At 39.0% G+C, this 27,350-nt stretch overlaps 1 protein-coding gene and 2 pseudogenes across 1 annotated transcript; 1 reads left to right on the top strand and 2 right to left on the bottom strand.

Moving 5' to 3' along the window:
- Positions 1-3,715: 3,715 nt before the first annotated feature.
- LOC120286304 lies at positions 3,716-5,803 on the bottom strand (annotated as a pseudogene).
- Positions 5,804-11,592: 5,789 nt separating this feature from the next.
- LOC120293148 (actin-2-like) lies at positions 11,593-12,009 on the top strand. Its single transcript, XM_039311959.1, has 2 exons — positions 11,593-11,652; positions 11,743-12,009. The coding sequence occupies exons 1-2, from the start codon at positions 11,593-11,595 to the stop codon at positions 12,007-12,009; spliced, it is 327 nt and encodes a 108-aa protein (XP_039167893.1).
- An 8,973-nt stretch (positions 12,010-20,982) lies between these two features.
- On the bottom strand, positions 20,983-24,680 carry LOC104444205 (annotated as a pseudogene).
- Between the last annotated feature and the right edge of the window lie 2,670 nt (positions 24,681-27,350).

The raw sequence follows: 27,350 nt of genomic DNA, 5'->3' as shown, positions 1-27,350 counted from the left end.
GATCCTTTCATTTCTCAACCTGTGAACCAAGCCTATGTTACGTCCCTTGTAAAGTCTCTTATGATTATAGCACTTGAATTAACCTAAGAGTTCAAATGTTTTAAGCATCGCTCGAAGAAGTGCGAGCAAAATTATTCCTTTCTCATTTTGTAGGGTTCTTGACTTGTAAACCTAGTGATGATTACAGAATATCGCTCATTCTTTCAAAAGCCTCGACTCAAAGAGTCCCTTTTGTTAAGCCGTTGACTAGGCCCACATTATGGTCCCTGTTAAAGACCTCTCAGATTGGTAAGGTCGTACCACTTGCGGGATTGCACAAAACCTTGTGGTTGTCAAAATACTGCATCAAAGGTCGGATGAAACGACCCTTTTAATGAGGATGAGTGCAAAGTCCTTTTAGATCGAAAGATCCTTCATTTAACACATTCATGACACTCGTGTGTTTAGATTGAAATATCCTTTTGAGATATCTCACAATGGAAATTAAGTGATGCAAGATTGATAGAAATTATCATACATGAACCTCATTTGAATTAATGCATGTCTGTGAATGCATATTGCTTTTCCTACAACTGTGTTTTGCAGGAAACTCATCCGCAAGAAACAAAGATGTCACCAAGTAAGTATATCTCTATCTATATATTAAATACTTGTCATTGTATAGGTATTCATTTTCAAGCATCGGCACTCAATGGAGTTTCCCCCCAAAGAATTTTCCCAGATTCATCAGGCGACCGTAGAATGGTACAGGTCCTTGAAATGAATCCCAGTTTAGGTGACCGAGAATGGTACGGGTCCTAGACAACACCTGTTCAGGCGACCGTAGAATGGTACGGGTCCTAAACAACACTTATTCAGGCGATCGTAGAATGGTACGGGTCCTTGAAATGAATCCCAGTTTAGGCGACCGTAGAATGGTACGGGTCCTAGACGACACCCATTTAGGCGACTGTAGAATAGTACGGGTCCTAAAAATGAATCCCAGTTTAGGCGATCGTAAAGTGGTACGGGTCCTAGACGACACCTATTCAGGCAACCGTAGAATGGTACGGGTCCTGAAAAATGAATCTCAGTTTTGATAACTGTAGAAAGGTACGAGTCTTAGACAACCTCAGTTCAGGCAACCGTAGAATAATACGGATACTGGAAAATCATTTTTTTCGTCAAGGTGACCATAGAATGGTATGGATCCTAGACAGCATTCAGGCGACCGTAGAATGATACGGGTTCTAGAAAATAAATCTCCGTTTATGTGACCGTAGAATGGTATGGGTCTTAGACAACCTTAGTTCAGGCGACCATAGAATGGTACGGGTCCTAGACAACCTCAGTTTAGGCGACCGTAGAATGGTACGGGTCCTGGAAAATAAATCCCCGTTTAGGCGACCATAAAATGGTACGGGTCCTAGACAACCTCAATTCGGGCGATCGTAGAATGGTACGGGTCCTAGAAAACAGATCCCCATTTAGGCGATCATAGAATGGTATGGGTCCTAGACAACCTCAGTTCAGGTGACCGTAGAATGGTATGGGTTTTGGAAAATCATTTCTCCTATTACTAAATTGAATTCCATAAGACTTGTCTTATCTCTTATCTGCAGCGGTTGCATACAATTTAAAGGTAGAGCAATTCGATGTGAAGACAAGATTTCTCCATGGTGACTTTGAGAAGGATATTTACCTGAAGCAACATGAAGGGTTTGTGGTCTAAAGAAAAGAAGATTTTGTTTGTGAACTGGATAATTCTTTATATGGCCTAAAACAATCTCCAAGAATATTGTACCAGAAGATCAAGTCATATGTCTCAAAGCTGGCTTTGTTCATTGTGATGTTGACTATTGTGTCCATGTGAGCAAGTTAGAGAATGATTTTGTTATTTTAACCTTATATGTTGATGATGTGCTGTTAGTTGGAAATAGTTCAAGAAAGATTACCAATGTGAAAAGATTGTTGACAAAACAATTTGAGAGAAAAGATTTAGGTCCAACAAACTTCATCTTGGGTTTGGAGATAAAATGGGAGCGTGAGAATGGGAAGTTGTGACCAAATCAGCAAAATTATGTTGAAAGCGTTGAAAAAGTTCAACATGGCTGACTTTAAACCTATAAATACTTTGATGTCTACAAGTTACAAGTAATTAGTGACTTAAGACTGAAGTGGAAGATAAGTAGAAGTCATATTTAAGTTGAACATGTGTTTCTAATTAGTATTTGTTGCAAATGCTTGCGTTACATCAAGGTAAGTATTTACTCCCTACATTTGTAATTTATTGGTTGCCATGTTTTTTTTAGTGTTTAATAATAGTTGTGCACCCACATGATTACCTTACATGTTAAATGATATAGAGTTAAAATCAACTCAGACTGCTATAAAATATTTTTAAAAATATATGAGAAAACGTATCGAAAGAGCATTAGAGTAATCAAGTGTAATCAAATTCCTAAATATACTTTAGTTTGTAGTAGTAAGGTATTTCTCACAATACTTTACTTCAGTATCAAATTAACCAATCATAAATTGATTAGTGGCAACTTCTATATAAAAAAAAAAAAATCATTTGCATGTTAATAACTTGAACTCTAAGTCACAAATTGATAAAGGTTTGAGAGAGCTTGAGTTAAGTCTAGATTCAATAAATCATTAGTTTAACCATAGGTGGTGCACTCGAGGTAACGTCATGACAGTAATGTCACATATGACGACCGGCGTCCATGCTGAATTTTCCAACAAAACAAATAGCTGATGGCACTTAAGTAATCGATCTTTCAAAATTGTTGCACTTAAAGTGAGCAAGAAGAAACTAGTAACACTCCAGTGAGCTCTTGTTGTACTTATCCCCCAACACAAGGTTAACTCTTTTCCTATCTCAGATTTCAACTTAAAAATTAAGAAAATTCTACAGTGATGGGCTTAAGTAAAGAAAGCGCACAAGTTTTTGTATCTCCAAATCACGTAAGGGTATTAAACCCAATTAGGGGCCCAACATATGGGCTTAGACAAGGGCATAAAGTGAGAAAGCTCGTCACGGTTTGACTAGGCAACGCAAATCTCTCGTGACATTCACGGTGTTGAGTGGGTCAAAGACATTTGTTCATATCCAACTTTCGCTAAAAACTTTTAGAATCTCAAGGGTTTTCTGCTGAGTAGCTTAAAGATGATAGACTTGGCGCCGGCTTAGCAAGAGCAGAAGTCCCGATGATACCTTGGGGAAAAACGGAGATCAAAAAGCACCAAGAAGAATACTTTTTATTAACCAGAAACTCCAACTTTGGGTGGAACTTTGGAGCGGAAGGTCTTCATGTTAAGTAGGCGTGAAAGACGCGATACTTTTTGTGCGAGTTCAGCAAAGAATTTTAGACGCCTCGGTGAAAATTGAAGATTAGTGAACACCCAGAAGTCAACGCCTTGGACTTATTTATTTGGGAAAGGGTGAGGAAATTGATGATATCTGGTTTTTTGGGAGATCGTCGAGCACCACTTCATCTTAAGGGAACTAAAATATCAATGCGAAGGTGGACAAAATGTGTGTAGGAGCCCGTGTTCAAGGATCGGAACTCGAAAGACTAACATAAAACCCTCGATTTAAACATTCCAATCACAACCCAATTGCTTCCAAGTTTTGAAAAGATCAAACAATGCGATAATATATGGGTCTGGAGTAAAAGCTATAGACTAATAACCGGACCTCTCGTGGCCTTTCAAAGTGTACCCACTGTTATCTTGTCATATTATATCGGCAGGGTCCTCCTGACATTCGCATATGTTGGTGCCACAATACTGCTCTATGTCTCTAAGAATCTGGATCTCTTTGTCTTTGACAAAATTAACCACAACACCCTGCAAAAGCAGACACGGATTGGCATTCGTAAATTGCAAAGTCGATGAGATCTGTCGTTATACCCACGGCAAGAACAAAAAACTGAAAATAGGATTGCCGTTGCCTCCACTTCAAGGTTCATAATAGTTACCTTCCGCCCAAAATGGCCTCCTCGACCGGCCCGATGGACGTACAGCTCTCTGCTGTTAGGAAGATCATAGTTGACAACGAGACAAACCTACAGAGTGTATTGAGAATGATTCAGTTGTCCACTTGCACAACTTATTGGTCGTGGTGTAACAGGGAAATAAGAAATCTGGCCTTCCGTAAAAGCAAGCATCCGACCTACGAATGAGTCGATGCACACGGCAGACAAAAACGGTAGAATGTCATCATCTGCATTATTGCGATGTTAATTTTCAGGACTAACCTGCTCAACATCAATCCCTCGAGCCCACACATCGGTGGTGATCATCAACCGAGTCGCCCCAGATCGAAATCCAGCCATTACAGCATCTCTCTCCTTTTGAGGTATTTCCCCATGCATGAAAGACACAGTGAAGTTAGAATCACGCATCTTTTCAGCAAGCCACTCCACCTGCTTGACAAATATAAGGAAGACATGAAGAGCCACAGCACAAAATATAGATCAAAGAGAAATAGAGCAGTAGAGGTCTTCACAATCTCTAAGTCATCGAGATGTTTATGTTCCACCTCAAAGTGTGGAAGCCAACGTAGTTGGGGTCGTACCTTCCGCTTAGTGTTGCAGAATACAACTCCTTGGCTTATGGGGCAGTTGTCGTATAGATCGCACAGAGTGTCAAATTTCCAGTCTTCTCTTTTTACTGGCACCATCTACCGGTCGACCCGCTGCAACCATACCAAGAAAAGGAAGGATGGCGTCAGAAGAATCTCATGATCCCCACACCATCAAATGCAACTAACCCAATGTAGCTCACCTCCAGCATCAACTCATCGCGCTTCACAACAATCCTTACGGGATCAGTCATGAATCTACCTGTCATCTCTAATATCTCAGTGGGGAGGGTCGCTGAAACTAAGACAACCAGCAGAGAATGCCACTCCTGCCTTAGCCAGTTGCGTACATGAACGTGTAAGAGCGACTCCCTAAAAACTGATTTAATTTAGAACGAAGCAAATCATAGCAATGTGCTGAAAATTACAAAGTGCGCTTTATGTGGAGAGAAGCATGTCTCGTCGTGGCAAAAAATCCGCTACTCATCAGACAAGATGACGAAAAAAGCGTCCTATTCATAGTAGAAGTGTGAAGCCAAAAGACGACTGTTTTATTCACCTCATACATGCTCTAATGTCCAAATCATGTAGAAATTAAGGAGCAGAAAGGAGGAAAGAAAATTCCAGATCTCCTGTCAAATTTTGAATCCCATAAAACTTAAGACGCTCCGTCTCGCAGCATGTTGACTAAAGCAGAAAGACCTTTTGGAAATTCTATGAATCAGCTGAGGTGGAGAAGGGATGACTATCTAGATTGATGATGATCGAAAAGTGGAGCATTCCATGGCCAATCATGAAAGAGAAAGCTGAAATTGGATCCCACCCTTTCTTAGATTGGACTTAAAAAGAAGTAGTGGCATTCGGTTTTTATTAGGATAACGCAATGGAATTAGGCCAAGGGGTGAGAATACTAGGGACCATTACTGGGGTTATTGCGTAAAAGAAGTCATCTTTACTACCACTACATTGATTCAACATTGATTCAACATGAAGGACAGGCAACCTGAATCTCCGGAGGAAGGAATCTGTAAACATCGTAGATTTGATCCTTAAATCCTCAGCTCAGCAACTCATCAGCTTCGTCCTGGCAAAAATATAGGTAAGTAAATAGAGAGAACTCGTTTTGCAGAAAGCAGAAGGAAACCTAGCAGGATCCGGAGTCGAAGGAGGTGATGCAGTGCACTCACAAGGACTAGGAGTTTGATGGCTTTGGTGCGAAGAGTTCTCTTTATCATGTCAAGCACCCTGCCCGGATTTCCAGACACAACATGAACTCCGTGCTCCAATCTCCGTGTTCTTGCCTCCAACGCATGCGTGGGCTAGCACGTTCCTGTAATAACGGACTTGCCAAATCCCTCGTAGGTGACAAAATCAGCCCTTGCACTCTCGAACAGAACGTGAAGGAAGCAAATTAGCTAAGATAAAATCGATGGCCACAAGGCAGCAACCAAATTCAAATTGCAACTTTCAGAGAGCCAAATAAACGAGGGTAGCTTGAAAAATCAACAAAATACAAGCAACAAAGTCACGGATACTTAATAATAGGAGCTTGTTGACGAGTGCATCCAGGATATTTGCAATAAAAATAAGCAAACCCACATTGCGGTTTCAATTATACTAATGCTCCTGTTATATAGATAAAAAAATGTAAGAATAAAACTACTCGTTTTCCTTGATAATGAAGAAAACCTTTCATGCCTTGCAAGTGCCTAAAATACTCAGTTACGAGGACTCACTTAAGCATTCCTGAGTTCATAAACAAATTGAAGATATATATAATGTCACCTGAAGAAGTGCATAAACTCAGGCTATGCTTAATTCCATAGAAAGCTTCTCAAAACAAAGTTCAAGAACAAATTCCTTAGACTAAGGCTTGAATTCTTTCAGGGCCATTCGAGCGGTGATGGTAAAACTAAAAGCCAGCATCCCTCTGCCTCAACATCAGAAAATCTCAAATTCTTTAGTTGACGAGGTCGAAAACCAAAAATTCTTCCTGTCAGAGCGATTGAATTTCGTTACGCTAGAAATTCTCGAGAGAGAGAGAGAGAGAGAGAGAGAGAGAGAAGGTTTGCCATTTTTTTTTTTTTTTTTTTTTTTGTATTATTATTAATCTGTGGTGTCATAGTTTGAGCTCTATAATGTTAATGACTCATCTGACCCTCCAAAGCAAACGCATAACATGCCTCAATCAAATTCCAGTAGAAAACCGATAGTTACAGAAGGGTCTTCGCTCAAGAAGAGGATCGCGTACTCTCTTCTGGAGGTGTCCACGATTTGGCAAGACGCGAGGGCAAACGTGGAGGTCTTGCCCGTGCCGGACTGCGCCTGAGCGATCATGTCTCGGCCTCAGACAATCGGAACCACCACTCGCTGTTGAATCGCCGAGGGCTTGTCGAACCCGTGGCCGTAGATCCACGGAGAACATCGTCGCTCAGGCCCATGTGGTCGAAGCTCGACACGGCCTCCACGCCTGTCGCCGTCTCGAATGCCGCCGCCGGCGGGCGCGATCGGGTCGCCGGAACTGGCCTTGCCATCAAGGACGTCGCCATTACCGAATCCAAAGAGATGAGGAAAGGGCAAGAGAGCAGTCTCGTCTCTCTCTGGAATTGATGAGTGAGCGGGAGTGTGGAAGCGCTCGTCTCAAACAGGGCCAAATGGACTTTCTGTCAAATTAGGACACGATCAGTCTAAAGTATCCTTGATTTTAACAAATAAGATCATGAAATGAACATTGTCTCAAATAACATTTGCATTTAAAAATCGCATACGATTTTGCACCTTGATTTTGGATTTTCTAAATTTTGAAAATATCTTTGACCGAGAAAAAAGCTAGAATAAAAAAAATCAAGTCACTCCAAAACAGTTAAACTATGGGTATTGCAATTTTTTCCAGAATGACTTTATTCAAAAAATAAACTAGACACTTGTTACCATATTAGAAAATTTGTAATTTCATTCCATCGTGTTATGTGTGATTGGTATCTCTAAAAATTAAATTTTTCTTTATTAATACCATAAAAAGCCCCAATATAATTTTTGACTATTAAACTAATTTTTTAGCATAAAAACTCTTATTCAATGCATCTATGACAAATTTACCATCCGTTAATATTTACTAAATTGTATCAATACTGTAAAAAGTACAAAATATTGTATATATGACAAACATAGGGTAAAACCCTAAATCGCTAACTCGTTAACTGCCATGTCTTGTCTAATTTGGTAATTTGACTATAGAATTTAAAAGAAATTAATATAGTGTAAAATTGTCACATGTGTATTAATTGTGAGGTTTTCTATAGTAAAAAAAAAAAAAAAAAGTTTAGTTTAAATTTGTCACATACGTATGGTTTTAAGATTTTTCATGATATTAATCCTATTTTTTTCGGTCAAGATCTTGAAAATCAAATTATGCAAAATGACAGCATGGGAAATTACATGTTATTGACCTTGGAGATCTCATCGCTGGGCCTTTCACTTATAATCCTAATTTCCAACGAAAATTATGATAATTTCATCAAATTTCAATGCAAAATATGCCCAAAATTTGTTGAGTTAGCATTAATAATAGACGTGCCCCATGTATGAACTGCTAAAGTGAATTTCACTACTGATCTTGTACTTTAAATGTTTCCCTTGGATTCTAAATGCTTGTTAATGATCTAGCTAATTAGATCGATATGTTTTGGTGATTTTATTACAATTACTTAAGCATCGAGTTGGAATGGTTGTAAAAAAAAAAAAAAAAATGGTTGTATGAAAAACATTTTCTTAGGTCAATTTAACCACTTGAAAATGTACTATAAAAAAATCAAAAGTTATTTCTTTCATTATTTAAATTTCATTAATATTGTCTCACTAAATGAAATAAGTATGAAAATATGTAGAAATAAGCGTAATGGGGGTCTTAAAACTTATTGCGAAAAGTGCAATCGAGTCATAAAACTTTCAAGAAGTGCAATTAAGTCGTAAGACTTATCGCAAAAGTGCGGTCGAAACATAAAATTTTCAAAAAGTGCAATCGAGTTATAAGCTTGTCAAATTGATCGAATCGAGTCCTTTCGTTAATTGTACTTTTGAAAATTTTATGACTCAATTGCATTTTCATGACCAATTTTAGAATTTGATTATACTTTTTTAAAGTTTTATGATTTGATTATACATTCGTGACAAGTTTTAAAACTTGATTGCATTTTTTGAAAATTTTAAAATATAATTGCACTTTCTTGATAAGTTTAAAAATTTTCAATATACTTATCACAAATATGTATTAATATAATCACAACAGGAATTATTTAATTCTTACTATTCTCTATCGAAAGTTTTGTTTGAGTATTTTCCTTCTATTCAGCTTCACATTTTTGTTTGAATGTCAATCTTTTGTTTCCTATATTCTCAGTTTATTGATATGCTTTTATCATTTTATTACAATTATCTAAGCATCATTCGAAATGGTTGTATGAAAAACAAACCTTTTCTTAAGTCAATTTAACCACTTGAAAATGTACTAAAAAAACTCCAAAGTTATTTCTTTCATTATTTAAATATCGTTAATTTTGTCTCGCAATATGAAATGATTATGAAAATATGTAGAAATAAGTGTATTGGGGTCCTAAAACTCATCGTGAAAATACAATTGAGTCATAACAAGAAATGCAATTAAGTCTTAAAACTTACCGTGAAAATGCAATCGAAGCCTAAAATTTTTGAAAAGTGCAATCAAATTATGAAGCTTGTCAAATTGGTCAAATCGAATTCTTTCGTTTGATGTACTTTTGAAAATTTTATGACTATATTGTATTTTTGTGACAAATTTTAAAACTTGATTACACTTTTTGAAAAATTTTACAACTTGAGTATACATTAATGATAAATTTTAAGACTTGATTGCACTTTTTGAAAATTTTAAAATGTAATTGCACTTTTTGGACAAGTTTAAAAATTTTCAACATACTTATCCCAAATATGTTTTAATACAATCCTGGTGAGAATTATTTAATTCTTACTATTCTCTGTTGAAAGTTTTGTCTGAGTATTTTCCTTTTATGCAGCTTCATATTTTTGTTTGAATATCAATCTTATGTTTTCTATAGTTTGAGTTGATTGATATGTTTGGTGATTTTATTACAATTATCTAATCATCAGTTGGGATGGTTGTACGAAAAAATAAACCTTTTCTTAAGTCTTTAACCACTTGAAAATGTACTATAAAAACTCCAAAGTTATTTCCTTTATTATTTAAATATCGTTAATTTTGTCTCACAATATGAAATGAATATGGAAATATGTAGAAATAAAGATATTGGGGCTCCTAAAACTTATCGTGAAAGTATAATCAAGTCATAAAATTTTCAAAAAGTGCAATAAAATCGTAAAACTTAATGCGAAAGTGCAATCGAAGTATAAAACTTTCAAAAAATACAATCGACTTATAAAACCTGTCAAATTAGTTGAATCGAATCCTTTCGTTAACTACACTTTTTGAAAATTTTATGACTCGGTTGCATTTTTGTGAATGATTTTAGAACTTGATTACACTTTTGGAAAGTTTTACAACTTGATTGTACATTCTTGATAAGTGTTAAGACTTAATTGCACTTTTTAAAAGTTTTAAAATGTAATTGTACTTTCTTGACAAGTTTAAAAATTTTCAATGTACTTATCCCAAATATATATTAATACAATTCTAGCGGACTTATTTAATTCTTCCTATTCTCAGTGAAAGTTTCGTTTGACTATTTTCCTTTTATTCAGCTTCACATTTTTGTTTGAATATCAATGTTGGGTTTGCTCTATTGGGTTGAGTCTTTATTTTTGCTGCTCTAGAAATTGGTCGTTGGACATGTACACTTTTCTAAGAAGGCTGCCTATAAAATATATACTATATATTTTTCCATTAACTTTTTTTTTTTTTGTGAAAATTTTTTCCATTAACTTTCGCTTTGCAATAAATTGAAAACCTAAGATAACACACGAATAAATAGTATACTGTCACATATCTTAAATAATATAACACGTAAGACTCTAGAACTCTTCTTACCGTGGATGACACTAAAATGATTATGTCGTTGGGCGTGTTTGAACTCTGAACTAAAGCTTGTCTCTCTGCTTCTGTTTTGGATTTTGTCACTCAATTCTGAATTGGAGAATGAAATGGTAAATTGAACGGACTGCGACCATTTTTTTTATTATGTAATTTGAAGTTGGATTTCGTTCCTTCGTCTGTTTTGACCAATGCGCGGCCATGTTAACAGTCGAATTTTGGAGGCTTAGGAGCTGATTTAGGCAGTTCGCCATTGAATTTTACCTAATCGAACTGGGTGAAGGCTTGCCGATTGTTGAACGCACGTGGAGCTTTCCCAGAATCAACGGATTGTGCGTGACCAAGAGTGGAAATTGGGATGATTTAGCTTAATTTGTTTCAAGGCATCGAGAGGAGATTCCTTTCATGAACAGATGCATAGTTGGTGTGCGAGCTGCTGTGGTGTTTCGAGTTAAGGCGTGATCAACAATTAAAGCATGATTGTTGAACTCGACGACCGTAATTCAAGAATATCTTTAAGATTCCTGTCACTCTATTATCCTTTTTCCTGTACTATTATGGTAGTTAAAGGATTTCTTCAAAAATTCTTGATTTTTTTTCCTGGCCAATGTGTTATTTGGATTTAGCATTTCATTGTTTTTCTATTGGACAGTGAGGGATAGAGCCTGCGTAATTGAAAATATATCCTTAAGGCTTTAATTTTTCTGAAATTAAAAAGCTACTAAATGTATCTTTGTTCTTGGTTTTGGGCTTAGATCTCTTGATTTATCTTGGTATCTCCACAAAACCTCTATTCAATTAGCTTTGTTGGATCGTTCAGTGCAATTCATTATACAGCTATGTATTATCCCCAAGATATTTCTATGATAAAACTTAATCGTGGATCCATTAGAACTTACCTACGTGGATCTTACTTGGACATTGATATTTACCTGTATTAATCATGTAGAGTTTTTCCTTTGATTAGCGCAAGGAGATGGCAGATGCCGAAGACATTCAGCCTCTTTGTGTTGATAATGGATTTGGCATGGTTAAGGTGAGAATACTGATGCACCGGTCCATTGCTATGGGCTTTCCTAGAGTGCATGGTGGTATTTGTGCTCACGCAATAACCTGAATTTGATAGGCTGGTTTTGTTGGAGATGATGCTCCAAGGGTTGTCTTCCCTAGTATGGTTTGTCGATCGAGGCACCCTGTTGACATGGTTAGTATGGGCCACGGGGTTGCTTATGTTGGAGATGAGGCCCAATCTAAAAGGGGCATGCTTACTTTGAAGTGCCCTATGGAGAGTAGAATTGCCAGCAATTGGGACAATATGGAAAAGATCTCGCATCACACTTTCTACATTGAGCTACGCGGGGCTCTCGAAGAACGTTCGATGCTCCTTATTTAAGCAACCCTCAACCCAAAAAGCAATCGGGGAGAAGATGCCACTGATCATATTTGAAACATTTGTCCCTGATAGTGTTGTCAAAGTTAACACAAAGACAGTGAGAGAGTTGATTTAATAAATGCAAGGTGTATAAATGGGGATGAACTTTCACATGGAGACTTAGTAAGAGAGTTGATTTGATAAATGCAAGGTGTATAGATGGGGATGAACTTTCACACGGAAACTTATTAAGAGAGTTGATTTAATAAATGCAAGATGTATATATAGGGATGGGTTCTTCAACGCGGATTTTTTTGATTTGATTTGATTTGATTTGATTTGATTTTTTCTAACCACATCCTGACCTTAATAGCATACTTGACGTGTAACCTAAAGATTTATCCTTTTGAAGGTCCAAAGCGAACATGACATGAACCATACTCGGCAAAAATCAAACAAGAAGGTTGCATCTCAGAAAAAGGCAAATGAATAACCTCTCAACTTCCCACGTTGACCAAATTTCAGCTTTAACATGGGATTGGGACATTCGGAAGGTCCAAAGCGAACATGACATGAACCATAGTCGAGAAAAATTCTACACGAGGGTTGCAGCTCGAAAAAGACAAATGAATATAATTTATTGAGGGTTTTATCAGCTAATTCTCTGTTCCTCTCTCCAGAACATTGCTCCTCAATCACATGAATCCATTCCACCAAAGAAAAAAGAAAATCACATGAATCCAAACTCTCAGAAACCCCAATCCAGCATACAAAAGACCAAAAAAATGCGACTTCTGAAGTTGGTCGGTTTCTCTCTTAATTTTCAACATCTACTCCGGAATAAGAAGGCCCGCTCTAAAATTACAGCAGTCTGAAAATGGTAAGTGGAGACATTCTTCGAACATGGGACGCGCTTCTTCCCCATTAAACGTCTCCCACACGACTTATGTCCATCTAATTGTAGTGCTCATCACAGCTCTCTCTAAATAAGGTCCATTCACGAAATTTCGAGTGGAATAATGTTTTCTTTTTCTAGTTGGCTATCATATGTAGTCGGTCAACTATGCAACAAATATTACGTAATATTTCTAGCAGAATAATGTTTTCTTCTTTTATTGGTTTTGAAGTTTCGCGTACTCATTTAAGTGACCGCGAGTATAAATAAGGTCCATTCTTGAAGTCTGAGGGGAAAGTTCCTGTTAACCATCTCAAACTGATTCTTGCTTCTGCCTTCTTATCTTGAACCAGGAAAACACTAAGAGAGACTGAGAGAGGGAGAGAAAATGCCAAGGACTGACCAAGTTGTTTTAGATGAGCTTGAGGAAGTGGAGAGGAGGTTAAGGCGTCTCAGATGGGAGCTCGACCTTAAAGAGAGGGCCTTGTTGTTGCGTGCTAGGCGGGCCGTGAATATCAATCACCCGGAAGCCCGCATTGCAGCGACGCGAGCCAGAGTGCAGGAAATTCGAGAAGAGATCACCCGGGCTGAAGAGGAGCATGCTGCGCTCTTAGTAGAAGCCTAATGGCGTAACGATCCTCCTAAAATCAGTATACGTTTGCTTTTATGGGCATCCGAAGGTTAATAGAAGCATAGTGGGGTAAGAATGGTATACTTATGTAGCTGGAAAATAAGAATGGTATACTTATGTAGTTGGGAGAATAATTGTTTCTTGGATATGGTTCTTGAACTTCAAGATTGATAATAGTGTTTTCTTGTTTCCTGGTCGTCCGGAGAATAAGAAATAAAGATATATAGAAGTGTTTCTTGGATCCAGCATTGAATATGTTTGGAGTTTCTTTTTTTACAATGCTCACAGCTTTTAAACTCGTAGGTTTAAAGTATATGGGGCTGTCATACGATTGGAAATATCTTTCATCCATTTCTTTTTATATATATGATTCTATATAATTCTTATGTGTCAGATCATTTTCATATTTGCCAGTCATTTAGTTGCAATGAGTATGATGCTGGTGAATAGGTCGGAGTAGATGAGGGAGAGAAATGGGCATGCACAAGCAAGAAAAAAAAAATACTGAAGAGAAAAGCTAGGAGAGTAAAATTCGTGAAGAAGTCCCTTAATTCGTAGATTCATCCCACATCTGCTTTTATAAATTTGTGCACTTGAGATCTTTGATGATACACACCTACTGGAGATTACATATCCTTCAATCTTCCCCAAAGAAAAGCATAATAATACCTGAGTATGTCATAGAAAAGAAATGTATATAGACGAACTTCAAGTATATGCAATTATATAATTACGTATTCTCTATTGCCTCAAAAGTCAAAATACAGTTTCCGCATGAAAAATTGTCTTTGCTGGTGCGGTGAGAAAAAAATGTTGTATGATCTAATAATTAATTCATCCAACATGGAACTCACATAATTAATTGTCGAGACGGCATTGGTCCACAAGCTTCGAAATCTTTTGCTAGAGATCATTTAGGTGATCGCCGTCTTTAGTCTTGACCGCCAAATCGTCCACATAACATTGGATGATATAGTGGAGCAAAGTCCCTAGGAAGGAAAGTCATGAACGTTGCGCCCGCTTTCTTTGAACCTAAAATGTATAACTTTGTATCGGAATATTCCCCTGGAATTATAAAGGCCGTCGTTTCCTCGCCACCATTTGGATCCATTCTTGTATTGATTGCTGCTGGAATATCCATTCTATCTGTAGCTTGGCGATAGGCAAAAGGAATGTGTCCTTTGGACTGGCATTGTTTAAGTCTATAAAGTTAACAAAACACTCTAACATTAGTCATTCTTCTTTTTCGCTGGCAAAATATTTCCAAGCCGAGCAGGGTTAGGTCCGGATGAAAAGAATTTGGTTTCTGCACGAATATTCAACTAAGATAACATCTGTTTCTCTCGTCAGCCGGTGACTAGGCATATAAAAGTAGATAACAAGCACATGCACATGCCCATAGACGTGCAGATTCCCCTCTTTTATCAACACAGGTAATAAATCCAAGATGTATAAATAAGAATGAGTTATTCTAGTGCTCACGAAAAGGTCAAAAGCCCATATATATCCGCATTGAACAAGAATGCGTTGGATTAGAAGTACGTAGTTTTGTGAAAATTAACGTGGAAACTTGATAAGAGCGTTGATTTAATATGTGCGAGATTTATAAATAAGGATGGGTCCTTCAACAGAGGTTTTTCTATTTGATTTGATTTTCCATTTTTCTAACCACTTCTTGATCCCACTCGTTTTCTTATGTATGGCCAAGAACGGAAGTCCTTTGCCTTTGCAAGACTCCTTCAAGTCATACCCACAAGCACTAGAGACTTGTTGATTTAATTTTTTTTGCTGACAACTTGTGAATTCAATTCTATATACCGCAACTGCTATCCCTGTCCACAATGTGAATAGCTTAAATGTGGACTTTTTTTTACATTTCCATTGACCTAGCCATCACTAACTCAAATATAACGTGGCAACAAAATATCTTAAGAGCAAAATATTTGGCAACACCTAGCCACACTTCCTGAGAAGTTAAAGATTTGATCATATCCAAGTAGCTCGTGGTACAAAGTGTGACTCCTAAAATTCATTTTTCCCTGATTCAATCTCATGTGGTACTTCCTAACTAATAGAAATGTTTCCCCGTGATTTTACTCTTCCCTAACATATCATCAATGCATGCCTCTGTATTCCTTTTCTAGTGTCGACAAAACTTTGCTTGCCCGCCTTTTTACTCTAGAATTAGAAATTATGAATTGTCATCAAACGCGTTTTTTTCTTAGAAACTCGTCCGTGAAATAGAAATTGAGAAATCGATTTTTGGCTCGAAATTTATTTCTATTCCAGAAATTTTGTTATGCTCGCCTTAAGTGGCCACGAATGTCCCTAAGGGGAAGTGGTACTTAGCTTCTCAAACCCTAATGACCGTAACTTAAATTGAAAACTTATGATTAAGCCAATCAAGAGTAATACAATGGAGCTATAACAACGATTCAAAGTATACTCACAAGAAAAAGATGAAAGAAAATGAAACACCAAGAATTCTAACTTGAATACGCTAAAAAAAAAAAAACGAATCGCGTTTAACAATGAACCCTTCCGAGTTTAAGATTTGGGTTGCAAACATGTTTAGCGAATGAACATTATGATCAAATCAATAAGTGGTTAGTAGGCTTATGCACTTAAATTAATCAAAAAGATTGGAAGCAAAAGTTCATATATTTACCTTCAAAAAACCAAAGGCAAGGACCGGTCTTGATGCATGGATTCATTGCCTTGCGGATACCGAACTCACATGTTGATTCTTCAAAGTTCTCACCTTCAGCCCTAGGAGCAGCTGGGCATGTTACCGTGAGTATCTGAGTTCGTGACCGTGAGGGGCCGAGTTCAGCCGAGAGTGACTAAGTTTCGATGGAATCCAACAGTAGCCGAGTTTGGATCTGAATTTGCTCATGGCCTATTGCTCTTTCTTCTGCTGGATGTCCTTGTGTGATTGAGTGTGTTCTCTCGTGGCTGAGTAGTACCTTTGTCGAGGAGTGAGCATGGTTCAGATGGGCGGTTCCCACCCTATAATCGAGAATCACCCACTAAATACCAATTCCAAAAAATTGGAATCTTGAACTGCCCATTATTTCCATGGATCCGCCTGGTCCATGGCAACCCCAATTTTTAGCCCTAATTAGGGATCCCATTTCCTTAATCTTTTTTTATTGTTCATTTTAAGCTCAATCAAACTTGTTCTCACATCTTGTTTTTGTGCGATTTATTTAAATTTTAGGATCTTTTCTCGATCCCATCATGAGGATCATTGGTGGCGAAGTAGCTCTATTGAGCTTGAGATTGATCATGCTAAAGGTAGGTGTTCCTTAGAACTCTTAAAATATGTCCGATGGAGCAAGATCCGTCCATAACGATTCAAGGATCATTTATGAGGGTTTGGAACTAGGGCTTCCGTTAGAAATGGCTAGGGATGATGATAGAATGGCCTGAATCGATTATTTGATGTTTGATCGTTTGATTGTTGACTATTCATTGTTCTGAAAAGTTCGTATGCGTTCTAGACCAGAAAGCTTTGATCGAGGATATGAGCTATTATATGACCATATCTAATGAAAGTGCGTCCTTGACATTTGTAAAGCATGTTTTAAGCCTTGATTTGATATATTATGAGCTTCAATCGAACATCATTTACTAGATGGAATTTGCTTCGAAATATAGATAAGAATCTGGAAAACTGATAAGCTCTCCTTATTGCTCTATTTTTTATGTACATCGGCAGTTTGTCGAATTTTTGTAATTTTTTGTGATGCGATTTTGGAGTCGATGTTTCATGAAATTTGTTCATCACATCCAGATGTAGATCACATAAAATTTTCATAAAAACTGAATGTTGTTTGGCTGGCACAATCCTCCTTCAATCTTCCGTTTTTGTCTTTAGATTTTGTACTTCCAGCTTGACCTTTGCTTGTTCTTCGACTTTGAAAATCTAGAATCGGTCTGTTTATGAAAAGCGTTCATTGCACTTTAATCTAGATTGACAAAAAAAATTAGGAAGTAAAAAGCTCATTTGCTATTTTTAGTTATCATCACAAAGTTGCAGTGACACTCTAGAAACTAAAAATGTGACATCCCGATTTTTCTCAATTTTATTTTCAGTCAATTGAGTCAGGCAATTTATCTGTGTACGTAGTTCGTCTCTCAGAGTTGGCCACTCACGAGGGAACTAGTCTATTGAGTGAAGTAATTAAGGAATTTTACCACGTCAGACTTGGAGACCGATCACCCTCGGGTCGGATGCAAGAAAATTTCCCTAAAAGCTACTCAGTGGATTAAGCGCGCTGAAATCGCACCAGATTGAATTCAACTGTAAAAATTGAGATTGAATTTAGAAGTTGGAAGCTCGGTTATGTCACACATCTTATTAGGATCATGGGATAATTTTTGTGGATTTTAATTGGATTAAATTAGAAGAGAATTGATAGAAAAATTGAAGAAATTGGGTGTACAAAGATTTGGACCCCGGCGGAAATGATATTGCACCCATTGAAGAATGTTGTGGGAGAGGAGATAGTGGAATATGATGTCATGGTGGGTGGCCAAAATGAGGGAGATCTTGACAAGTGGAGGGCCAAGATTTGCCCTCACACCCATCAACATCATCTTCTTCATTTGAATTGTCGACCAACAGCCGTGTGCCGCTTCCCCGCCGTCCGTCATCGTCGTCGTGCCGAGCCGCCGTCACCGCCGCGTCATCCTGCGACCGCCTCTCCCTCGGTTCAGCCCCTCCGTCGCCGCGCCAGCAACTTCGGCCGTCCCTAGCAGCGAACCGCCATCACCCTCCGTCAGCCAAGCCGCCAGCCGTCGCCGTGAGCCACTGCCTGGCCAGCCGTGCCTCTCCTCCGCCACTACCACCTCTAGTCGTCGCCATTCTTCCTATTCTTTGACCTTGTCGTGCAGCAAGAAAAGTGGGTCTCACAGCTCGATTGAGGCCCGTTTTGGCCGTCTTCTCGGCCCCGAAAGCTAGGCCCGCCTTTAGAAAAGTTGATCCTGGCGTCGCCCTCATCGTTTTGGTCCAAGCGGCAAGTTAATCAAGTGAGTTTACCTCACTAAACCTTGATTATAGTGTTAATGATACTCTAAGTGTGTTTAGTTTAAATTAAGTGAGTTTAGGTGGGTAGATTGGTGTATTTAATTATAAAGTAGATTAAGAGATTGGTTTATATTAAAGTATGTTTAATTAAGGTTAAAAGATGTTATTTAATGTTAAGCCTTGATGGGACATAATAGGATTTTATTTTTGAATTATTTAATTGCTTCGAAATTCTGGATAATATAATATTATATTATAATCCGAAATTATTAAAAAAAATGAAAAATTATTTTTGACCCGGATTGCTCAGAATTTCGTGTCGATCGCTGTTGTGCATTTAGAATTTGAAATGATGATTGGTTGTGGCAAATTGAGTGTGATTGTAATAAATAGGATTCTTTATAAAATCCTAAGTGTGGAAATTGATGGACGATTGGCCATGATTGACCACCTATTAAAGGTCATGCCCAGTGAGGCCGTGATTGACCACCTATTAGAGGTCGTGCCTAAAGGAGGCCGTGAATTGCCACCTGATAAAGGTCGTGCCCAATGAGGTCGAGAATTGCCACCTGATAAAGGTCGCGCCCAATGATGCCGTGAATTGCCACCTGATGAAGGTCGCGCCCAACCGGGCCATGATTTACCACCTACTAGAGGTCGTGCCCATCGGGCCGGGATCTACCACATTTTTAAAGGTCGTGCCGAGTGGGGCCATGATGCCACTGATTCTAATTGTGCCGAGTGGGGCCGTGATTGCCATTGGTTATTAAACCTTCTTATAGGGTCGTGATTGGAAGCAGTAATTGATTTGCTAGAATGACATGTAATCGGCCGAGTCGATTGATCGCTGAGACGATCCACGTGATTGAATTGTTTTGATAATGTGATTGTGTCTCAATTGTTGGGTTATTAGAATTGCACGTGGTTGAATTATATAAACTATGCTAACCTGCAGATGAAGGCTAAGGCGAGGTAAATCTTCTTGATGTCATGGCTAGGCCACTCTGGGGCGTATTTACTTTCTAATAGGGGTTTAGGAGGGGTGAACTTGCTGAGACAAAGTCTCATCCCGGTTTAGGGAAAATATTACAGGACCATAGATGGCAGTACCCCCAGAGATGAGTGGCATGCCGATGGAGATTGACCAGACGACAGAGAGTGCTCCTGACCCTGGAAGTCCTTGGGTCTATCAGTTGGTTAGGTCCACTATCTAGGTCCAGGAAACCGTGGATGTCAGAGTACCTTATATGTTTAGGGCTGGGTTTTGTTCCGGAGTCGATGGTGTTAGGGTTGGACCACTGGATAGCATGAATATTCAATTGGCTGTGATGAATGCCATTTTGGATGAAGGTGTGGCAGATCTTCCCGACGGTAGAGTGATCAACGCATTGCCCCCGGCCTCTTGGGTGACTGATCTGGAGGATGTGGGATTGTCAAACGGGGCCAACCAGTAGTCTTAGGACTGTTCCTCTTTTTGGCGGACCGATCCATGTTGTGTAGACTGACCCTTTTTGATGCACATAAACCCTGACCCATTTTTGGTGCATATAATCTCTGGATCCCGTTGGTGTATGTAAACCCCGGATTGATGATGATGTATGAAAGTATGTTTGATTTTGAATTGATTTTCCTGTTATCCTATCCCATATGTTTTTGTCAGGGGTTTCTTAGCACGTTCCGCATGCGCATAATAATTTAAAATTGGGGTTGGCGACACTACCTGGAAATGTCGCATTTACATGACCATGGCGTGTTGTTCACGTGTCTCGGGTTCGGGGCGTGACAAAAAATTAAGAAAATTCAACTTGAAAATTAAGAAAATTCTACGGTGATGGGCTCAAGTAACAACGCGCACAAGTGTTTGTACCTCCAAATCACATAAGGGTATTAAACCCGATTAGGGGCCCAGCATATGGGCTTAGACAAGGGCATAAAGTGAGAAAGCTCGTCACGGCTTGACTGGACAAATCTCACGTAAATCTCTCATGACATTCACGGTGTTGAGTGGGTCAAAGACATTTGTTCATATCCAACTTTTGCTAAAAACTTTTAGAATCTCAAGGGTTTTCTACCGAGTAGCTTAAAGATGGTAGCGTTGGCGTCGGCTTAGCAAGAGCAGAAGTCCCGATGATACCTTGGTGAAAAATGGAGATCGAAAAGCACCAAGAAGAATACTTTTTATTAACCAGAAACTCGAACTTTGGATGGAAACTTTGGAGCGAAAGGTTTTCATGTTAAGCAGGGGTGAAAGACGTGATATTTGTGGTGCGAGTTTAGCAAAGAGTTTTAGACGCCTCGGTGAGAATTGAAGGTTAGTGAACACCGAGAAGTCAACGCCTTGGACTTATTTATTTGGGAAAGGGTGAGGAAATTGATGATGTCTGGTTTTTTAGGAGAATGTCGATCACCACTTCATACGAAGGTGGACAAAATGTGTGTAGGAGCCCGTATTCAAGAATCGGAACTCAAAAAACTAGCATAGAACCCTCGAATTAAACATTCCAAACACAACCCAATTGCTTCCAAGTTTTGAAAAGATCAAACAATGCGATAATATATGGGTCGGCAGTAAAGCTATAGACTAATAACCGAACCTCACGCGGCCTTTTTAAGTGTACCCACTGTTATCTTGTCATATTATATCGGCAGGGTCCTCCGGACATTCGCATATGTTGGTGCCATAATACTGCTCGATGTCTCTAAGAATCTGGATCTCCTTGTCTTTGACAAAATTTACCACAATACCCTGCAAAAGCATATGCGGATTGGCATTTGTAAATTGCAATGTCAATGAGAGATTTGTCGTTATACCCACGGCAAGAACAAAAAACTGAAAATAGGATTGTCGTTGCCTCCAGTTCAAGGTTCATAATGGTTACCTTCCGCCCAAAACGGCCTACTCGACCGGCCCGATGGACGTACAGCTCTCTGCTGTTGGGAAGATCATAGTTGACAACGAGACAAACCTACAAAGTGTATTGAGAACGATTCGGTCGTCCACTCACGCAACTAAATGACCGTGGCGCAACAGGAAAATAAGAAATTTGGCCTTCCGAAAAAGCAAGCATCCGACCTACGAATGAGTTGATGCACACAGCAGCCAAAAACGGTAGAATGTCATCATCTGCATTATTGCGATGTTAATTTTCAGGACTAACCTGCTCAACATCAATCCCTCGAGCCCACACATCGGTGGTGATCATCAACCGAGTCGCCCCAGATCGAAATCCAGCCATTACTGCATCTCTCTCCTTTTGAGGAATGTCCCCGTGCATGAAGGACACAGTGAAGTTAGAATCACGCATCTTTTTCTGCAAGCCACTCCACCTGCTCGACAAATATAAGGAAGACATGAAGAGTTACAGCACAAAATATAGATCAAAGAGAAATAGAGCAGTAGAGGTCTTCACGATCTCTAAGTCATCGAGATGTTTATGTTCCACCTCAAGTGTGGAACCCAACGTGGTTGGGGTCGTACCTTCCGCTTAGTGTTGCAGAATACAACTCCTTGGCTTATGGGGCAGTTGTCGTATAGATCGCACAGAGTGTAAAATTTCCAGTCTTCTCTTTCCACTGGCACCATGTACTGGTCGACGCGCTGCAACCATACAAAGTAAAGGAAGGATTGTGTCAGAAGAATCTCATGATCCCTAGTCGCCATCAAATGCAACTAACCCAATGTAGCTCACCTCCAGCATCAACTCATCACGCTTCACAACAATCCCTATGGGATCGGTCATGAATCTTCCTGTCATCTCTAACATCTCAGTGGGGAAGGTTGCTGAAACTAAGACAACCTGCAGAGAATGCCACTCATGCATTAGCCAGTTGTGAACATGAACGTGTATGAGCGACTCCCTAACAACTGATTTAATTTAGAACGAAGCAAATCATAGCAATGTGCTGAAAAATTACGAAGCGCACATCATGGGGAGAGAAGCATGTCTCGTCGTAGTAAAAAATCTAATACTCATCAGACAAGACAAGGAGAAAAAGAAAAGAACAAGTGCCCTATTCATAGTAGAACTATGAAGCCAAAAGACAACCGTTTTATCCACCTTGTACATGCTCTAATGTCCAAATCATGTAGATATTAAGGAGGATGAAGGAGGAAAGAAAATTCCAGATCTCTCATCAAATTTTGAAGTTTATAAAAATTAAATGCTCCATCTTGCAGCATGTTGACTAATGCAGAAAGACCTTTTGGAAATTCTAGGAATCAGCTGAGGAGGAGAAGGGATGACTATCTAGATTGATAATGATCGAAAAGTGCAGAGCATTTCTTAGATTGGACTTAAAAAGAAGTAATGGCATTCAGTTTTATTAGGATAATGCAATGGAATTAAGCCAAGGGCTGGGAATACTTGGGACTATTACTGGGGTTATTGCGTAAAAGAAGTCATCTTTACTACTACTGCTATTACTACTACTACTACATTGATTCAACATGAAGGACAGGCAACCTGAAGCTCTGGAGGAAGGAATCTGTAAACATCATAGATTTGATCCTTAAATCCTCTGCTCAGCATCTCATCAGCTTCGTCCTGGCAAAAATATACGTAAGTGAATAGAGAGAACTTGTTTTGCAGAAAGCAGAAGGAAACTTAACAGGATCCGAAGTCGAAGGAGGTGATGCAGTGCACTCACAAGGACTAGGAGTTTGATGGCCCTGGTGCGAAGAGTTCTCCTCTTTATCATGTCAAGCACCCTGCCCGGAGTTCCGGACACAACATGAACTCCATGCTCCAATTTCCGGATATCTTCACCCATGCTCTTGCCTCCAACGCATGCATGGGCTAGCACGTTCCTGTAATAACCAATAGCCAGCACAACTCTCTCCGTCTGACTCGCCAAATCGCTCGTAGGTGACAAAATCAGCACTTGCACACTGAACAGAACATGAAGGAAGCAAATTAGCTAAGACAAAATCGATGGCCACAAGGCAGCAACCAAATTCAAATTGAAAACTTTCAGAGAGCCAAATAAACAAGAGTAGCTTGAAAAATCAACAAAATACAAGCAACAGAGTCACGGATACTTAATAGTAGGAGCTTGTTGACAAGGGCATCCAGGATATTTGCTGCACAAGTAAGCACACCCACATTGCAGTTTCAATTATACTAATGCTCGTGTTACATAGAATCAACAATGTAAGAACAAAACTATTCGTTTTCCTTGATAATGAAGAAAACCTTTCGTGCCTTGCAAGTGCCTAAAATATTTAGTTAAGAGGACCCACTTAAACATTCCGATATAATATACATATATAACCCGAATAAGCGCATAAACTCAGGCTACGCTTAATTCCAAAGAAAGCTTCTCAAAACAAAGTTCACGAACAAATTCCTTAGACTAAGGCTTGAACTTCTTTCAGGGCCATCCGAGGGGTGAAGGTAAAACTAAAAGCCAGCATCCCTCTGCCTCAACATCAGAACATCTCAAATTGTTGAGTTAACGAGGTCGAAAACCAAAAATTCTTCCTCTCAGAGCGATTGAATTTTGTTACGCCAGAAATTCGAGAGAGAGAGGGTTCGCCAATTTTTATTTTTATCTTTTTAAAATAATCTTTGGTGTCATAGTTTGAGCTCTATAATGTTAATGACTCATCTTACCCTCCAAAGCAAAACGCATAACATGCCTCAACCTAATTCCACTAGAAAACCGACAGTGACAGAAGGGTCTTCGCTCAAGAAGAGGATTGCGTACTCTCTTGTGGAGGTGTCCACGATTTGGCAAGACGCGAGGGCAAACGTGGAGGTCTTGCCCGTGCCGGATTGCGCCTGAGCGATCACGTCTCGGCCTTGGACAATCGGCACCACGGCTCGCTGTTGAATCGCCGAGGGCTTGTCGAACCCGTGGCCGTAGATCCCACGGAGAACATCGTCGCTCAGGCCCATGCGGTCGAAGCTCGACAAGGCCTCCACGCCTGTCGCCGTCTCGAATGCCGCCACCGCCGGCCGCGATCGGGTCGCCGGAACTGGTCTTGCCATCAAGGACGTCGCCATTACCGAATCCAAAGAGATGAGGAAAGGGCAAGAGAGCAGTCTCGTCTCTCTCTGGAATTGATGAGTGAGCGGGAGGGAGGAAGCGCTTGTCTCAAACAGGGCCAAATGGACTTCGTGTCATATTAGGACATCAAGGAGGATTATGTGAATCTCATATCAAGATCTGTCTAAAGTGTCCTGATTTTATTAAATAAGATCATGAAATGAATACCGTCTCAAATAAAATCTGAAGCGACGATATGACCTTGGGCAAGAGAAATTACTTCGATCCAAGACATTAGCATTTAAAAATCACATACGATTTTGCACCTTGATTTTGTATTAATTTTGGAGTTTTCTATGATAAAAAAAAAAAAAACAAAGAGTTAGTTTAGCTTAAATTTGTCATATGTGTTGAGATTTTTAGTGACATCAATCCTATTTTCTTCCGTCAAAACCTAGAAAATCAAATTACCCAGAATGACAGCACGGGAAATTACATGTTTTGACCCTTGGGGATCTCAACGCTAGTCCTTTCGCTTTTAATCCTGATTTCCGACGAAAATTTATGGTAATTCCATCGGATTTCAATTTAAAATATGCCCAAAATTATTGAGTTAGCATTAACAACTGCCGTGCCCCATGTATGAACTGCTAATGCGAATTTCCCTATTGATCTTGTACTTTAAATGTTTCCCTTGAATTCTAAGTGTGTGTTGATGATCTAGCTAATTAGATTGATATGTTTTGGTGATTTTACTACGATTATCTAAGCATCAGTTGGAATGGTTGTACGAAAAACAAGCCTTTTCTTAAGTCAATTTAACCCTTGGGGATCTCAACGCTGGGCCTTTTCCTCCTTGCTCTAGATTACAGCCAGTGCTGCACTTGCAATGGATTTTTCTTGTAGAAAAGATGTATTTGATGGGACTGTCGTTATTTGATTTTTCTGGCTATTTAACCATGTCTTAACCGCACTCTCGGATCCTTGTTCAAGGCGTCTGAATCTGTCCCACCATTTTGTCTTGTATTTTCGGACAAGTACAAGTACTAAGTTGGAGGATGTATTGTATTCGAACTCCCAGGCTATTACCTATGAGATTTTGAATATTATGAAAAAATGCATAATGGGAACCTTAAATCATGTTGGGTTGGTACAAAGTGTTTCCAAAATATTTTGTATCCTTGACTAATTGTGGGATGTAGTATAATGCCCAAAGGACCAAAGAAATCTCACCAGGAGTTAAACCCATTCTAACACTCACTCTTAGACTTTTGTCCTACCTCCTTGCAGGGTGTGGGAGTCGAAACCCATTCCTGAAATGAAATTGTTCCCACCCCAATCCCCCCTGAGAATGTGGGGATTTGAACCCCTCACCTCCCCCTTCCAAGTTGAAAGGGTGGCCACTTGGACGAACCCCAGTGGTTGGAGTTAAACCAGTTTGATAGGCTTTGGAAGTTGCCTTTGAAGAATACTAGCCAAGTATCCGAAGGCAGAGGCCATAGCTTTGTAATGGATTCTATAGACAAGAGTTAGAGGAATGGATCCATCTGCTACTTTGTAATTATGGGTTTTGATTTAGAGTGTGAGGGCTTTAAGAATATTTTTATCCTTAAGAGAAACTGAGAAATTGGGGTAACAATCAAAATGTATTGGTCATTTGCAAAGACTTGTTTTTACTGTATCAAGGATGGATTCATCATAGTTTAAGAAATGTATTTGATAGGACTGTGGTTATTTGATTTTTCTATATATAATTCCGGCGGGACTTATTTAATTCTTCCTATTCTCAATTGAAAGTTTTGTCCGTGTATTTTCATTTTATTCAGCTTCACATTTTTGTTTGAATATCAATCTTATGTTTCCTCTATTGGGGTGTTTATTTATTTTTGCTGCTCTAGAAATTGGTCACTGGACATGTACACTTTTCTAAGAAGGCCGCCTATGAGATATATATTATATTGTTTTCCATTAACTTTCACTTTGTATTAAATTTAAAACCTAAGATAACACGCAAATAAATGGTATACTGTCACGAATCTTTAATAATACAACACGTAAGACTCTAGAACCTTTCTTACCGTGGATGACACTCAAACGATTATGTCGTTGGGCGTGTCTGAACTCTCAACCAAAGCTTGTCTCCTGCTTCTGTTTTGGATTTTGTCGTTCGATTCTGAATCGGAGAATGAAACGGTGAATCGAATGGAATTTGACCCTTTTATATGTAATTCGAAGTTGGGTTTCGTTCTCTCGTCTGTATTGACCGATGCATGGCCATGTTAACCGTCGAATTTTAGAGGCTTAGGAACTGATTTAGGTGGTTCGCCATTGAATTTTACCGAATCTGACTGGGTGATGGCTTGCCGATTGTTGAACGCGTGTGGAGGTTTCCCAGAATCAACGGATTGTGCGAGACCAAGAGAGGAAATTGGGATGATTTAGCTTAATCTGTTTCAAGGCATCGAGAGGAGATTCCTTTCATGAATAGATGCATAGTTGGTGTGCGAGCTGCTCTGGTGTTTTGAGTTAAAGCGAGATCAACAATTAAGCATGATTGTTGAACTCGACGACCGTAATGGGTTGAAAAGTCTGTAAATATCTTTAAGATTCTCGTCACTCTCTGATATCCTTTTTCCCGTATTGTTATGGTAGTTAAAGGATTTCTTCAAAAATTATTGATTTTCTTTTTCCTGGCCAATGTATTATTTGGAATTAGCATTTCATTGTTTTGTTGTTGGATAGTGAGGGATGGAGCCTGCATAATTGAAAATATATCCTTAGGGCTTTAATTTTTCTGAAATTAAAAAGCTACTGAA

This window comes from Eucalyptus grandis, chromosome 5 (assembly GCF_016545825.1).
Source record: "Eucalyptus grandis isolate ANBG69807.140 chromosome 5, ASM1654582v1, whole genome shotgun sequence".
In the NCBI taxonomy this organism is placed as follows: domain Eukaryota; kingdom Viridiplantae; phylum Streptophyta; class Magnoliopsida; order Myrtales; family Myrtaceae; genus Eucalyptus; species Eucalyptus grandis.
The sequence above is the reverse complement of the archived record's forward strand: the minus strand, read 5'-3'. Positions and strand labels throughout refer to the sequence as shown.

Coding starts and splice junctions, on each gene's coding strand:
- LOC120293148 (XM_039311959.1), top strand. CDS start 11,593: ATGGCAGATGCCGAAGACATTCAGCCTCTTTGTGTTGATAATGGATTT. Junction 11,653..11,742: donor ATGGATTTGGCATGGTTAAG/GTGAGAATACTG, acceptor TGAATTTGATAG/GCTGGTTTTGTTGGAGATGA.